The sequence below is a fragment of the Sinocyclocheilus grahami genome, unplaced genomic scaffold (assembly GCF_001515645.1).
Source record: "Sinocyclocheilus grahami isolate Dianchi unplaced genomic scaffold, SAMN03320097.WGS_v1.1 scaffold2010.1, whole genome shotgun sequence".
Lineage (NCBI taxonomy): Eukaryota > Metazoa > Chordata > Actinopteri > Cypriniformes > Cyprinidae > Sinocyclocheilus > Sinocyclocheilus grahami.
This window is the reverse complement of record NW_015507189.1, coordinates 55,024-67,723: the sequence shown is the minus strand read 5'-3', so window position 1 is coordinate 67,723 and position 12,700 is coordinate 55,024. Positions and strand designations below refer to the sequence as shown.

General features: G+C 35.1%; 3 protein-coding genes across 5 annotated transcripts; all 3 read left to right on the top strand.

Moving 5' to 3' along the window:
* Positions 1–1,250: 1,250 nt before the first annotated feature.
* On the top strand, positions 1,251–2,711 carry LOC107573700 (galectin-9-like). Its single transcript, XM_016260147.1, has 4 exons — positions 1,251–1,330; positions 1,943–2,031; positions 2,196–2,391; positions 2,486–2,711. Exons 1-4 carry the CDS (start codon positions 1,295–1,297, stop codon positions 2,642–2,644), a joined length of 480 nt encoding a protein of 159 aa, XP_016115633.1. The 5' UTR covers positions 1,251–1,294; the 3' UTR covers positions 2,645–2,711.
* Positions 2,712–4,316: 1,605 nt separating this feature from the next.
* On the top strand, positions 4,317–7,987 carry LOC107573698 (galectin-9-like). Of its 3 annotated transcripts, none has more exons than XM_016260146.1 (9): positions 4,317–4,429; positions 5,042–5,130; positions 5,295–5,490; positions 5,585–5,704; positions 6,159–6,188; positions 6,618–6,706; positions 6,844–7,000; positions 7,144–7,176; positions 7,864–7,987. In XM_016260146.1, exons 1-9 carry the CDS (start codon positions 4,394–4,396, stop codon positions 7,867–7,869), a joined length of 756 nt encoding a protein of 251 aa, XP_016115632.1. In that variant the 5' UTR covers positions 4,317–4,393; the 3' UTR covers positions 7,870–7,987. The 3 variants fall into 3 exon arrangements, with proteins under 3 accessions (XP_016115632.1, XP_016115631.1, XP_016115630.1); XM_016260145.1 differs by having other exon boundaries at positions 7,144–7,339; XM_016260144.1 differs by lacking the exon at positions 7,864–7,987 and having other exon boundaries at positions 4,318–4,429; positions 7,144–7,394.
* Positions 7,988–8,868: 881 nt separating this feature from the next.
* LOC107573696 (galectin-9C-like) lies at positions 8,869–12,254 on the top strand. Its single transcript, XM_016260142.1, has 7 exons — positions 8,869–8,893; positions 9,273–9,490; positions 9,570–9,689; positions 10,225–10,254; positions 11,518–11,600; positions 11,695–11,851; positions 12,002–12,254. The coding sequence occupies exons 1-7, from the start codon at positions 8,869–8,871 to the stop codon at positions 12,146–12,148; spliced, it is 780 nt and encodes a 259-aa protein (XP_016115628.1). The 3' UTR covers positions 12,149–12,254.
* Positions 12,255–12,700: the final 446 nt, after the last annotated feature.

Sequence of the window (12,700 nt, the reverse complement as noted above, 5' to 3'; positions counted from 1 at the left end):
TCATAGAGACAAGAGCCAGTGTTTTTTTAAGGACTATACTCTGTTCTGTCAGAAGGAAAAGACCATTCTTAATACACTCTTCTGTCACATATGAGTACAGCAAACAGGACATAACTTCAGTAAATATTTTCTTACAAACACACATTGAACAATATAATTCTCATTTAATAAATTCAGAAGAGGCACATCATTTACTCTAAATGGGAACTAAACACTACATTCAGGGTTCAATCTTTACCTCACAAGACAAGATGCTAATTGAGGTCAGAAGTTTCAGAGAGTGATTTAATAGACTATAAATTGCCAGTGCATAAAAAAAAAAAAAAAAACGGTGATATGCATGGCAGCACAGTGTGCCACATGTTTACCATTAATGGAAATAACAGTCAAATACAATCAACTGATGTTTAGAATGATTAAATAAAAATATTGAAGAAACGAGCAGAAACACAAGAACAAGTGATTTCCAAGCCACAGCCTCAGATGAAATGAACTGAAATAAAAGAAGACATTAAATCTGTCCAGATCTCAGCAGAGGAGGATGAAACAGCTCTTGAGCCTTGGCTTTTTAACATTAGTTTTTCTCTGGCTGCTGTAACTGCGTTTATGAAGAACACAAAAAATATGATCACGTGATGCTGTTTATGTATTGATGAAGACATAATAATATGATTGATCTCATTCAAACTCTAAATGATTGGGTAATGTGTTAATAATTTGATGTCATTGAATTACAGTAATTCTACAACATTACAGCATGAGATCCAGCAGTGTCAGAATAACATGAATGATTTCAAAATTACATTGTACACAGAAAATGCTGAATCAGTGCATCAAATAGTTTAGACACCCAGACTTCAAGAATCAGAGTATGAACCTGATCAACGGTCACAATCAATACTTTGTTAATATCACATGAATAACTGTATTCTCTAACAACATTATTTATGTGAGTTGGTCATGACATGAAGTATGTTTACAGTCGAACAGAAAGTTAGACCTTGAATAAATCATTCAATATGAGTACCTGAATTTTGCTCTATTTTTATGTTTTAAGAGAAGACATCTTAAAGCACAAGTGAAGATAAAGATTATATACAGGATTATATGCATGCTTGACTTGGGCTTGTGTTATTCTTCAATCAATATATGCAAACAAAACAGAAATGGTGCACTTGGGCCTCATAATAAATACACCAACATTACACATTAACAATGTGAACCTTCGGTCAAATTAACCAAACTGTAGATGCTGGACATTTTGTAAGGCAGGAGGAGAGCAAGTTTGGAAACAATGGCTCTGTTTCAGCAACTGCCATTTTTCAACCCTGTAAGTGACCAATTATTTAAAAATACGTTGTTTTTTTTGTTTGTTTTTTAAAGCAAATTCCTCAGAGTATTAGTAGACTGTTAGGGTCAGTATAATAGGTTGACATTCACAGGTACTTGCAAAGTTACTTATACTTAGTAAAATGTCTCAAGTGGACTATCAAAATGAACTGTTAACATTAACATTCTTAATAAGAAGAATAATAAGAATAATAGGTAACACTTTACAATAAGGTTCCATTAGTTAATGTTAGTTAATGTATTAACTAACATGAACAAACAATGAACAATATATTTATTACAGTATTTATTAATCTTTGTTAATGTTAGTTATTGAAAATACAGTTGTTCATTGTTAGTTCATGTTAATTCACAGCGCATTAACTAATGTGAACAAGCACAACTTTTGATTTTAATAATGCATTAAAAATGTTGACATAAACATGAACTAAGATTAATAAATGCTGTAGAAGTATTGTTCATGCTTAGTTCATGTTAACTAAAGTAGTTAACTAATGTTAACTAATGAAGCTTATTGTAAAGTGTTACCGAATAATAAGAATGTTAATAATCTCATTTTATGAGAGGTCTGGTATGAAAATCTTCCACACAGACTGTCACATTCAGCAGACCGATCCATGGAGGATTGTTGGATGGCATGATTGTTACTGTATGTGGACGAGTTTCACCACATTCCAGCAGGTGGGTAACAGTCAAAGCAAATGCTAACTTTCTTGGTTCAAGCTTGAGGGTTATAAATAGAAGATCAGCTGCAATGCGTTTATTTGTTTTTGTCTTAAACTATATCTTTTGGCATTTGACATGTACAGCTTTTGTTCTGCTTCTCTCGATTCTGTTTTCTCCAGATTCCAGGTGGACCTCATGCACGGGTCTGATATTGTTCTGCACTTTAACCCTCGCTATGCGGGAGGATCTGAATACGTTGTGCACAACACCTGCCAGTATGGTCACTGGGGCTCAGAGGAACGCAAGTATGAAACTCCCTTCCCGAGAGGCCAGATGTTTGCTCTGCAGATCCTCGTCACCCAGGAAACGTACAAGGTCATTGTTTCATATTTCATAATTAATATGGAACTACAGGCCTACTTGTTATTGGATAGGACAATAAACCAATGTTTTTGGCTTTTTTTTCTAGATAAGTACCAATGGGAAACCCTTCTCCGAGTACAAGCACCGTATGCCATTCTCCCACGTGGACAGCATCTGCATTGGTGGAATGGTGGAACTGAGTTTAGTTGCTTTCCAGTATCCTGTGGTGAGAAAAAAAAGTACTTTACCACTTCACCACTATTAGGTATATACCAATATCAGTGTGTATTTGTTCTTATTTTGATATATATCAAGGTTCTTTATTGATCTTGTGGGGGAAAATTGGGCTGCATTAGCAGTCAGATAACAACATTATGCAGGCCATACGATACACTAAATACAGACTGGACACTGGTGAAGAATGTATTGCATTTGAATATACACCGTACACAATACAATAAAATCCCCAAATTAGACAGAATAGACATTATAAATATTCAGTTAACAATATTATGACAATATTCACAGTGATCACAAAAAGTATGTATTACAGATGAAATGGTTGTTTCCTGCCAAGCAACATGTCCCTATCAGTTTTTAAACCAAACCTATATTATTCTTATGCATGTATTGCCACTTCGATACTGTTTTTGTTGCCAGAGCCCATTCCCTGAGGGCCTCTAAGGTTAACAAAACAAAGTGTTATGCAGCAGTACGCTGTCATAGAGACAAGAGCCAGTGTTTTTTTAAGGACTATACTCTGTTCTGTCAGAAGGAAAAGACCATTCTTAATACACTCTTCTGTCACATATGAGTACAGCAAACAGGACATAACTTCAGTAAATATTTTCTTACAAACACACATTGAACAATATAATTCTCATTTAATAAATTCAGAAGAGGCACATCATTTACTCTAAATGGGAACTAAACACTACATTCAGGGTTCAATCTTTACCTCACAAGACAAGATGCTAATTGAGGTCAGAAGTTTCAGAGAGTGATTTAATAGACTATAAATTGCCAGTGCATAAAAAAAAAAAAAAAAACGGGGATATGCATGGCAGCACAGTGTGCCACATGTTTACCATTAATGGAAATAACAGTCAAATACAATCAACTGATGTTTAGAATGATTAAATAAAAATATTGAAGAAACGAGCAGAAACACAAGAACAAGTGATTTCCAAGCCACAGCCTCAGATGAAATGAACTGAAATAAAAGAAGACATTAAATCTGTCCAGATCTCAGCAGAGGAGGATGAAACAGCTCTTGAGCCTTGGCTTTTTAACATTAGTTTTTCTCTGGCTGCTGTAACTGCGTTTATGAAGAACACAAAAAATATGATCACGTGATGCTGTTTATGTATTGATGAAGACATAATAATATGATTGATCTCATTCAAACTCTAAATGATTGGGTAATGTGTTAATAATTTGATGTCATTGAATTACAGTAATTCTACAACATTACAGCATGAGATCCAGCAGTGTCAGAATAACATGAATGATTTCAAAATTACATTGTACACAGAAAATGCTGAATCAGTGCATCAAATAGTTTAGACACCCAGACTTCAAGAATCAGAGTATGAACCTGATCAACGGTCACAATCAATACTTTGTTAATATCACATGAATAACTGTATTCTCTAACAACATTATTTATGTGAGTTGGTCATGACATGAAGTATGTTTACAGTCGAACAGAAAGTTAGACCTTGAATAAATCATTCAATATGAGTACCTGAATTTTGCTCTATTTTTATGTTTTAAGAGAAGACATCTTAAAGCACAAGTGAAGATAAAGATTATATACAGGATTATATGCATGCTTGACTTGGGCTTGTGTTATTCTTCAATCAATATATGCAAACAAAACAGAAATGGTGCACTTGGGCCTCATAATAAATACACCAACATTACACATTAACAATGTGAACCTTCGGTCAAATTAACCAAACTGTAGATGCTGGACATTTTGTAAGGCAGGAGGAGAGCAAGTTTGGAAACAATGGCTCTGTTTCAGCAACTGCCATTTTTCAACCCTGTAAGTGACCAATTATTTAAAAATACGTTGTTTTTTTTGTTTGTTTTTTAAAGCAAATTCCTCAGAGTATTAGTAGACTGTTAGGGTCAGTATAATAGGTTGACATTCACAGGTACTTGCAAAGTTACTTATACTTAGTAAAATGTCTCAAGTGGACTATCAAAATGAACTGTTAACATTAACATTCTTAATAAGAAGAATAATAAGAATAATAGGTAACACTTTACAATAAGGTTCCATTAGTTAATGTTAGTTAATGTATTAACTAACATGAACAAACAATGAACAATATATTTATTACAGTATTTATTAATCTTTGTTAATGTTAGTTATTGAAAATACAGTTGTTCATTGTTAGTTCATGTTAATTCACAGCGCATTAACTAATGTGAACAAGCACAACTTTTGATTTTAATAATGCATTAAAAATGTTGACATAAACATGAACTAAGATTAATAAATGCTGTAGAAGTATTGTTCATGCTTAGTTCATGTTAACTAAAGTAGTTAACTAATGTTAACTAATGAAGCTTATTGTAAAGTGTTACCGAATAATAAGAATGTTAATAATCTCATTTTATGAGAGGTCTGGTATGAAAATCTTCCACACAGACTGTCACATTCAGCAGACCGATCCATGGAGGATTGTTGGATGGCATGATTGTTACTGTATGTGGACGAGTTTCACCACATTCCAGCAGGTGGGTAACAGTCAAAGCAAATGCTAACTTTCTTGGTTCAAGCTTGAGGGTTATAAATAGAAGATCAGCTGCAATGCGTTTATTTGTTTTTGTCTTAAACTATATCTTTTGGCATTTGACATGTACAGCTTTTGTTCTGCTTCTCTCGATTCTGTTTTCTCCAGATTCCAGGTGGACCTCATGCACGGGTCTGATATTGTTCTGCACTTTAACCCTCGCTATGCGGGAGGATCTGAATACGTTGTGCACAACACCTGCCAGTATGGTCACTGGGGCTCAGAGGAACGCAAGTATGAAACTCCCTTCCCGAGAGGCCAGATGTTTGCTCTGCAGATCCTCGTCACCCAGGAAACGTACAAGGTCATTGTTTCATATTTCATAATTAATATGGAACTACAGGCCTACTTGTTATTGGATAGGACAATAAACCAATGTTTTTGGCTTTTTTTTCTAGATAAGTACCAATGGGAAACCCTTCTCCGAGTACAAGCACCGTATGCCATTCTCCCACGTGGACAGCATCTGCATTGGTGGAATGGTGGAACTGAGTTTAGTTGCTTTCCAGTATCCTGTGGTGAGAAAAAAAAGTACTTTACCACTTCACCACTATTAGGTATATACCAATATCAGTGTGTATTTGTTCTTATTTTGATATATATCAAGGTTCTTTATTGATCTTGTGGGGGGAAATTGGGCTGCATTAGCAGTCAGATAACAACATTATGCAGGCCATACGATACACTAAATACAGACTGGACACTGGTGAAGAATGTATTGCATTTGAATATACACCGTACACAATACAATAAAATCCCCAAATTAGAAAGAATAGACATTATAAATATTCAGTTAACAATATTATGACAATATTCACAGTGATCACAAAAAGTATGTATTACAGATGAAATGGTTGTTTCCTGCCAAGCAACATGTCCCTATCAGTTTTTAAACCAAACCTATATTATTCTTATGCATGTATTGCCACTTCGATACTGTTTTTGTTGTTTTTTTTGTTTCTCCATTTACAGCCCCGTTATGCTGCACCTCCAGGATATTTTGTAAGTTATCTGAAATCTTCGGTAGGCAGCTTATCTGCATGAATCTCTAATAACTCTGTGCCATCTACATCAAGAGTGTACATGTGTATGTGAATGAGTGGAATCTGTCTAGCACTTTCATTACTTATTTGATGCTCTTAAGCATTTATATTCACGAATGATACAACAGTGTGGTTTACAAAAAAAAATAAACTTTCTGATGATTAATTTGTGATTTTTTTTTTGACAAATTGTTTCTTTTGACCAGAGCTCTACATGCTATTTAATATTTTTAATTGTCACTTAAAATACATTATTTTAAGGATTTAAATACTTTTTTATTAAGTGTTGGAGATAATTGTATTATGTAAAGTTGGCAAGGGTCTAAGCAGTTAATGTGCTATACAGTATTACATTGCGATATATAAAAATATATTTCATTACAATCAGATGGTCCCGTATAAAAGCATCTTCTGTGGAGGAGTACATCCTGGAAAGATCTTCATCATCCAAGGATTTCTCAATCCCGGGGGAAACAGGTTTGACAATATCATTCTTTCACAGATAATATGCTTACATAATAAATCATCTTGAAATAACATAATGCCAGCTTTCATCTGATCACAGAAACTGAGATGTTTTTAAAATAAGTAATTTCTTCTTCTTTCTGTGACAGAATGGAGATTAGTCTACGACACAAAACCGGAATTGCATTTTACTACAGTGTCTGTTTAGATGAGAATGTGGTTGTGTGCAACAGCTATGAGGATGGGACATGGGGCGATGAGGAACGATCTGAAGTTGTGCTGTTAAAAAGAGGGGAACCGATGCAGGTAAGCAAACATATGACTTTATGATTCATGAACGTATGCTTTATTCAGATGGACAATGGTGAATATGATTGTAAATACACTGGAAAATGACTATGCAGTAGAGTTTGGGGAAAAATCATCTTTGTCTTCTATATGCATTCCAGGTCACCATTTTCTCCAGTCATGATCATTACAAGGTGTTTGTGAATGGTGAACAAACTCACACTTACAGCCATCGTTTCACTAAACTGGAGGAGATTGATGTTTTGGAAGTTAGTGGAGACGTGGAGTTGACATTTGTGCAGCCCTGACAGAGATTTCATACTGATCTATGAGCAGTGCTGGGTAGATTACTTACAAGTAATGATTCCAAATTACACGGCAAAAATAGTTAGTAGCATAAACCATTACATTACACATTTGAGGTGATAAAATAGGACTACTTTTTGATTATTTTTAGATTGCTTATGACCTAACTCGTTTATCATATTGATTTAAATAGGATAATTGTGTACCGTATTGATATAAAAGTACAAATGGAAATAAACTATGTTATTAACAACATTAAGTGCATTAAACATTATATCAAGGTTTCCAAACTGGGGTTTGTGATTTTAATGAGCAGATGAGCAGAGCGTGATACATACATATATATATATATATATATATACATACAGTATATAGTTCCTTGTTTTACAGCAAGTTCAAAACGTACTGCAAAAAGTCAGACACTATATCATTTACATTTGCAATATATTTGCACAACGTACTTTCTGTTCTTGTTGGTAGATAAAGTACTATACAAAGTTTTCTTCTGCTATTATGGAAATGCTCAGCAGGAAATCATCAAACACCTCTGATTATACACCCTTCTGTCCGTTCAGGTGTGATCAGTACGAAAGAAACTCAGATGCGGATGTGTTTCTGCAAGAGTGAAACTGAAACTGAGCTGTGCTCTACAGGAAAAGCCTTGAACTACAGGAAAAGATATCAGGTGTGTGTGTGTGTGTGTGTGTGTGTGTGTGTGTGTGAGTGTGGTGGTAGTTTGAGGGAAACAAAAAGAGAATAACAGAAACGAATAATATTGAGTGCTTTGACACCATACAATAATGCATTGTCCATTGTGAGGTGCACAATTATGATTTTGTTCAGTATATCAGGGTAAAATGATCAATTATGATTTAAAAGCAGGTATATGCTATGAAATAAGAAAACAGTGAGTTTGTATCTCAACACTGAACATTTCACGACTGACTGAAGTTTATGGAGGTATTGTTGCATAATTCCAAATAAATAGATTATGATCCACAAATAAATGTAAAGAGATTAACATAAATTAAACATATTGAAAAATAAATAGAATGAGATCCACAAATAATACTCAGAGTTTCATGAATTGAATTCACAAATAAATAAAATGAGATAAAAAATTGGTCGGCAAAGTTTGGCTGTTATCTGATTGGCTTGAGTAGATGGTGGGAGGAGTCCACACATTTATGGATTGTCAGCGCCTTTACGCTAGAAATGTTTCAAAATCCATAAATGCGCACAGCGATCTACAAATGCACAGAACGCTATTCACAAATGAATGCCAGGAAAAGTTGTGTTTGTGACATAAACATATTTATGTGAATATATTTTTTATTTGCAGATTTCATTTTATTTCTTTGTTAAATTAATTTTATGAAACTCTAAAATAGATCTGTGGATCTCATTCTATTTATTTGTAAATCTCTTTGGTAACACGTTATAATAACTTTCATTAATACAGCATTAACAAACATTATATACTGCTTAATGGATCATTAGTAAATATTTATTCAAAGAGTTAGAAACGTGAGATAATGTGCTTGTTAATGTTTGCTAATAAACGTATTAAACATTAGATAATGTTCAAACAAATCATTATTTCAGGTAAGTTCAAAATGCTTACAAATGTCATTAACCTTTAGTTATTATAAAGTGTCACCGAGCCCGGAGGAGTAAAGGAAAGATCCGGTTTAGTTTACATATTAGATCTTCAATGACACTTTAATATTCTTATCACACGACTAACGGGATACTGTTATTGTTTGTGTGAGTTGGTCATGGGGTTGTGTGACCGTCGCATTTTTAAAGTTAAAATTTCAATAATTTATAAAATGCTTTACCAGAAAGATATAAAAAGTTATTTACTGTTTGTTTTACACTTGCAACAGTTTGCACATACAACTGGACATATTTATACCCTTGAGACTTTGATGCATTGATACATCACCTGCATTCCCATTCTGCGTTTGACATGTTACAGCAGTTATTTTCTTCTTCTTCTTCTTCAGATTCCACGTGGACCTTCAGAATGCAGCTGATGTCGCTCTGCACTTTAACCCTCGCTACAACAGTGGTGGGTACATCGTGCACAACTCCCGCTTGAACGGCGTTTGGGGAAATGAAGAAATCAAAGCTCCAACTCCTTTCCCGAGAGGCCATTTGTTTACTCTGCAGATCCTCATCACACTGAGCTCATACAAGGTCATTCACTCTCGTGCACTTTTGCTTTTCTAAATTAGTTTCAGTCAAAAATGACCTCAGTGTTGTTGGCTTTTTCTAGATAAGTGCCAATGGGAAACCCTTCTCTGAGTTCAAGCACCGTATGCCATTGACACATGTGGATAAAATCTGTATGGCTGGAATGGTCAGACCTAGTTTAATCACTTTCCAGTATCTTGAGGTGAGAAAAATATACACTTAAATACCAGTATTAGCAATATCATTGTGTTTTGATATTTCAATAGCTTGGAAGCTTCTTTATTGAACGTGTGAGGGAAACTGATGTACATTACAGCCATACAACAGCATTATATACAGACTGAACCACGTGCAATACAATAAATATAAGACACTGGAAGGTGAAGATGCAATTTAACAAAAAAAGGTACATAGTTTAAACAATATACAGTAAATGTACAAATTTTTTTTTTTTCAAATAGACAACATACTGATACAAGGGGTTAAAAACACACACACACACACAAAGCACTAGTAACAAAGACTTCTTTTTTAAGTTTATGGCTGATATACTGGAGAGACAGATGGACATCAGCTCAGTTTTAGTACCACCTTACTGTTAAAACAGCACCTTTATTATGTTGTAGAGTGCTACAATGGCACACATAATGTAATTTTGCTATTTTAAAGTCACTTTGATTTAACAGCCAAATTCTACTAAATGTGTTCCTGTCCTAAATATCACATTTAATTTACAGCCCCATCATCCTGTGCCTCCGGCATCTTTGGTAAGTCATCTGAAATGTGCGGTTGGCCTAGAGGTCTTTAGAGATTTTGTTTAGTGACAGATTGAATCTCTGTAACACTTTGATGACGTTTTTAGTGCTCTTAACACTTCGATGCATATCGGTGTGATTAGAAAAGAACGGACATGTGTAAACCAGGGCTGTCCGATCCTGCTCCTGGAGGGCAAGCAGCTTCAACACACTTGTCTGGTCTAGTTCTTCCAGGTCTCGGGGATCCACCTTTCGCATATCTCCCTGATTTATCACACCTGACTCAGATCATCAGCTCCATGGCTGTGTTCCACTTCACTTTTAGACACGCACTCACAAACTTCCCTAAGCACTTCCCCTCGGGGGAATCCCCGCTGCCATTTTGAAGTGCGTTCCACTTTTACGTAAAAGTTAGTTTTCAACTAACAATGAAATTAATTTTCTAGCTATTAGATTGCAAGCAGCTTCAACACACTTGTCTGGTCTAGTTCTTCCAGGTCTCGGGGATCCACCTTTCGCATATCTCCCTGATTTATCACACCTGACTCAGATCATCAGCTCCATGGCTGTGTTCCACTTCACTTTTAGACACGCACTCACAAACTTCCCTAAGCACTTCCCCTCGGGGGAATCCCCGCTGCCATTTTGAAGTGCGTTCCACTTTTACGTAAAAGTTAGTTTTCAACTAACAATGAAATTAATTTTCTAGCTATTAGATTGTTTTATTAACGTCTACACCTACCCCAACCCTAAACCTACCCCTTACAATAATAATAATTATTGTTGTACAGTGTTACAAAAATTACGCTATATTGATGAGCGCATGCCCAGTAGCCGCAGCTGTATCCCTTCTAGCCTTAACCGACGTAAATAAATGAACTGGAACGCAAGTGAACTGAGTGCGTTAGATAAGCGAACCACTGTTCTAGTGATTCTGAAGACCTTGATTAGCTGCGTCAGCTGTGTTTACTTAGGGTTGGAGCTAAACTCTGATCTCCAGGTACAGGTTTAGACACCCTGTTCCAAAAAAAATTTGATTTTGGTTAATTTTATAAGGCTTACTTATGTGCTTTGATAAATATTTCTGTTTTATACAGAACTTTTTTAATGAATGTTATAAAAAAAAAATAAAAAAAACACTCATAAACGCATTTAACTTTCAGTATTGTCAAAATCAGTATTTTTTTTTTTTTATATCTAATACAATGAACTGATTAGTTACTAATCAGTTGCAGTATATTATAAATGTTGTTAATTACTTTGACCCACAATCAGAAAGTCCCATACAAAAGCATCATTGATGGTGGATTACGGTCTGGAAAAGTCATCATCATTGAAGGAGTCATCAATCCTAATGGGTTTGACAACAAAAATAACACCTTCTGTTTGAAATAATCTTTGAATCATGACAGCTTCCAGCTGATCAGAAAAACATTCCTCTTCTTTCCCCAGAATGGAGATTTTTCTACGGCACAAAAGCGGAATTGCGTTTTACTACAGTCCTCGTTTTGATGAGAATGTGGTTGTGTGCAACAGCTATGAGGATGGGACATGGGGCGATGAGGAAATTTATGAGCTCATGCCAATTCAAATAGGACAACCGCTGCAAGTAAGCAAACATTTGACTTTATGAAAGTACCATTGATATTCAAGTGGACAGTGTGGATATGACTGTAAATACACTGGGCAATGACTGTACAGTACAATTAGGGAAAAATCTGTAAAGCATGCAGAATTGAATGATTTGAATGCATTTCAGGTCACCATCTTCTGCAGTCATCAGGGTTACGAGGTGTTTGTCAATGGTGAACAAACTCACACTTACAGCCATCGCTACACTAATCTGGAGGAGATTGATGTTCTGGACATTCGTGGAGACGTGCAGCTGAGCTTTGTGCAGCCCTGACAAAGATTTCATCCAGATCTATGATGAAACCATGTTCAAAACCAACAACAGCTACAGTGATGATAATAAGAATACTTAAAAACTAATAAACACAGGCTGTTCTGCATTGATGTGTCCAACCTATCTGTGCTATCTGTGTTAACAGTTCTAGTAAAATATGCCTACAAACACAATTTCTTAGACTATAAGCAAAATAGCACTAGTGAGAAACAACAGAGATGTGACACGGTTTTTTTTTAATTTCCAGAAAAATTTGATCTGGATCTAATCATCAAATTTACAAGTAAAATGCTAAATAAAATAGTTGAAATCTAACAGAAATGCTCCTGACCACTAGAGGACAATGTAGACCTGGAAACTAACTAGTGGTATAGGATATTATCAAATTATTGACAGTATATTATGTTGTTGTTTCTTCTGATTATTATGTGTATCAAGCAGATCACATTAAAGGACGCTGCATAGAGCAGAAACAAATTCTGGTTGAAAATAAAAATTTAATTCAGATATGAAGTTAAATGTAAATGGCAAACTTGTGTTTATTGGAAGCCA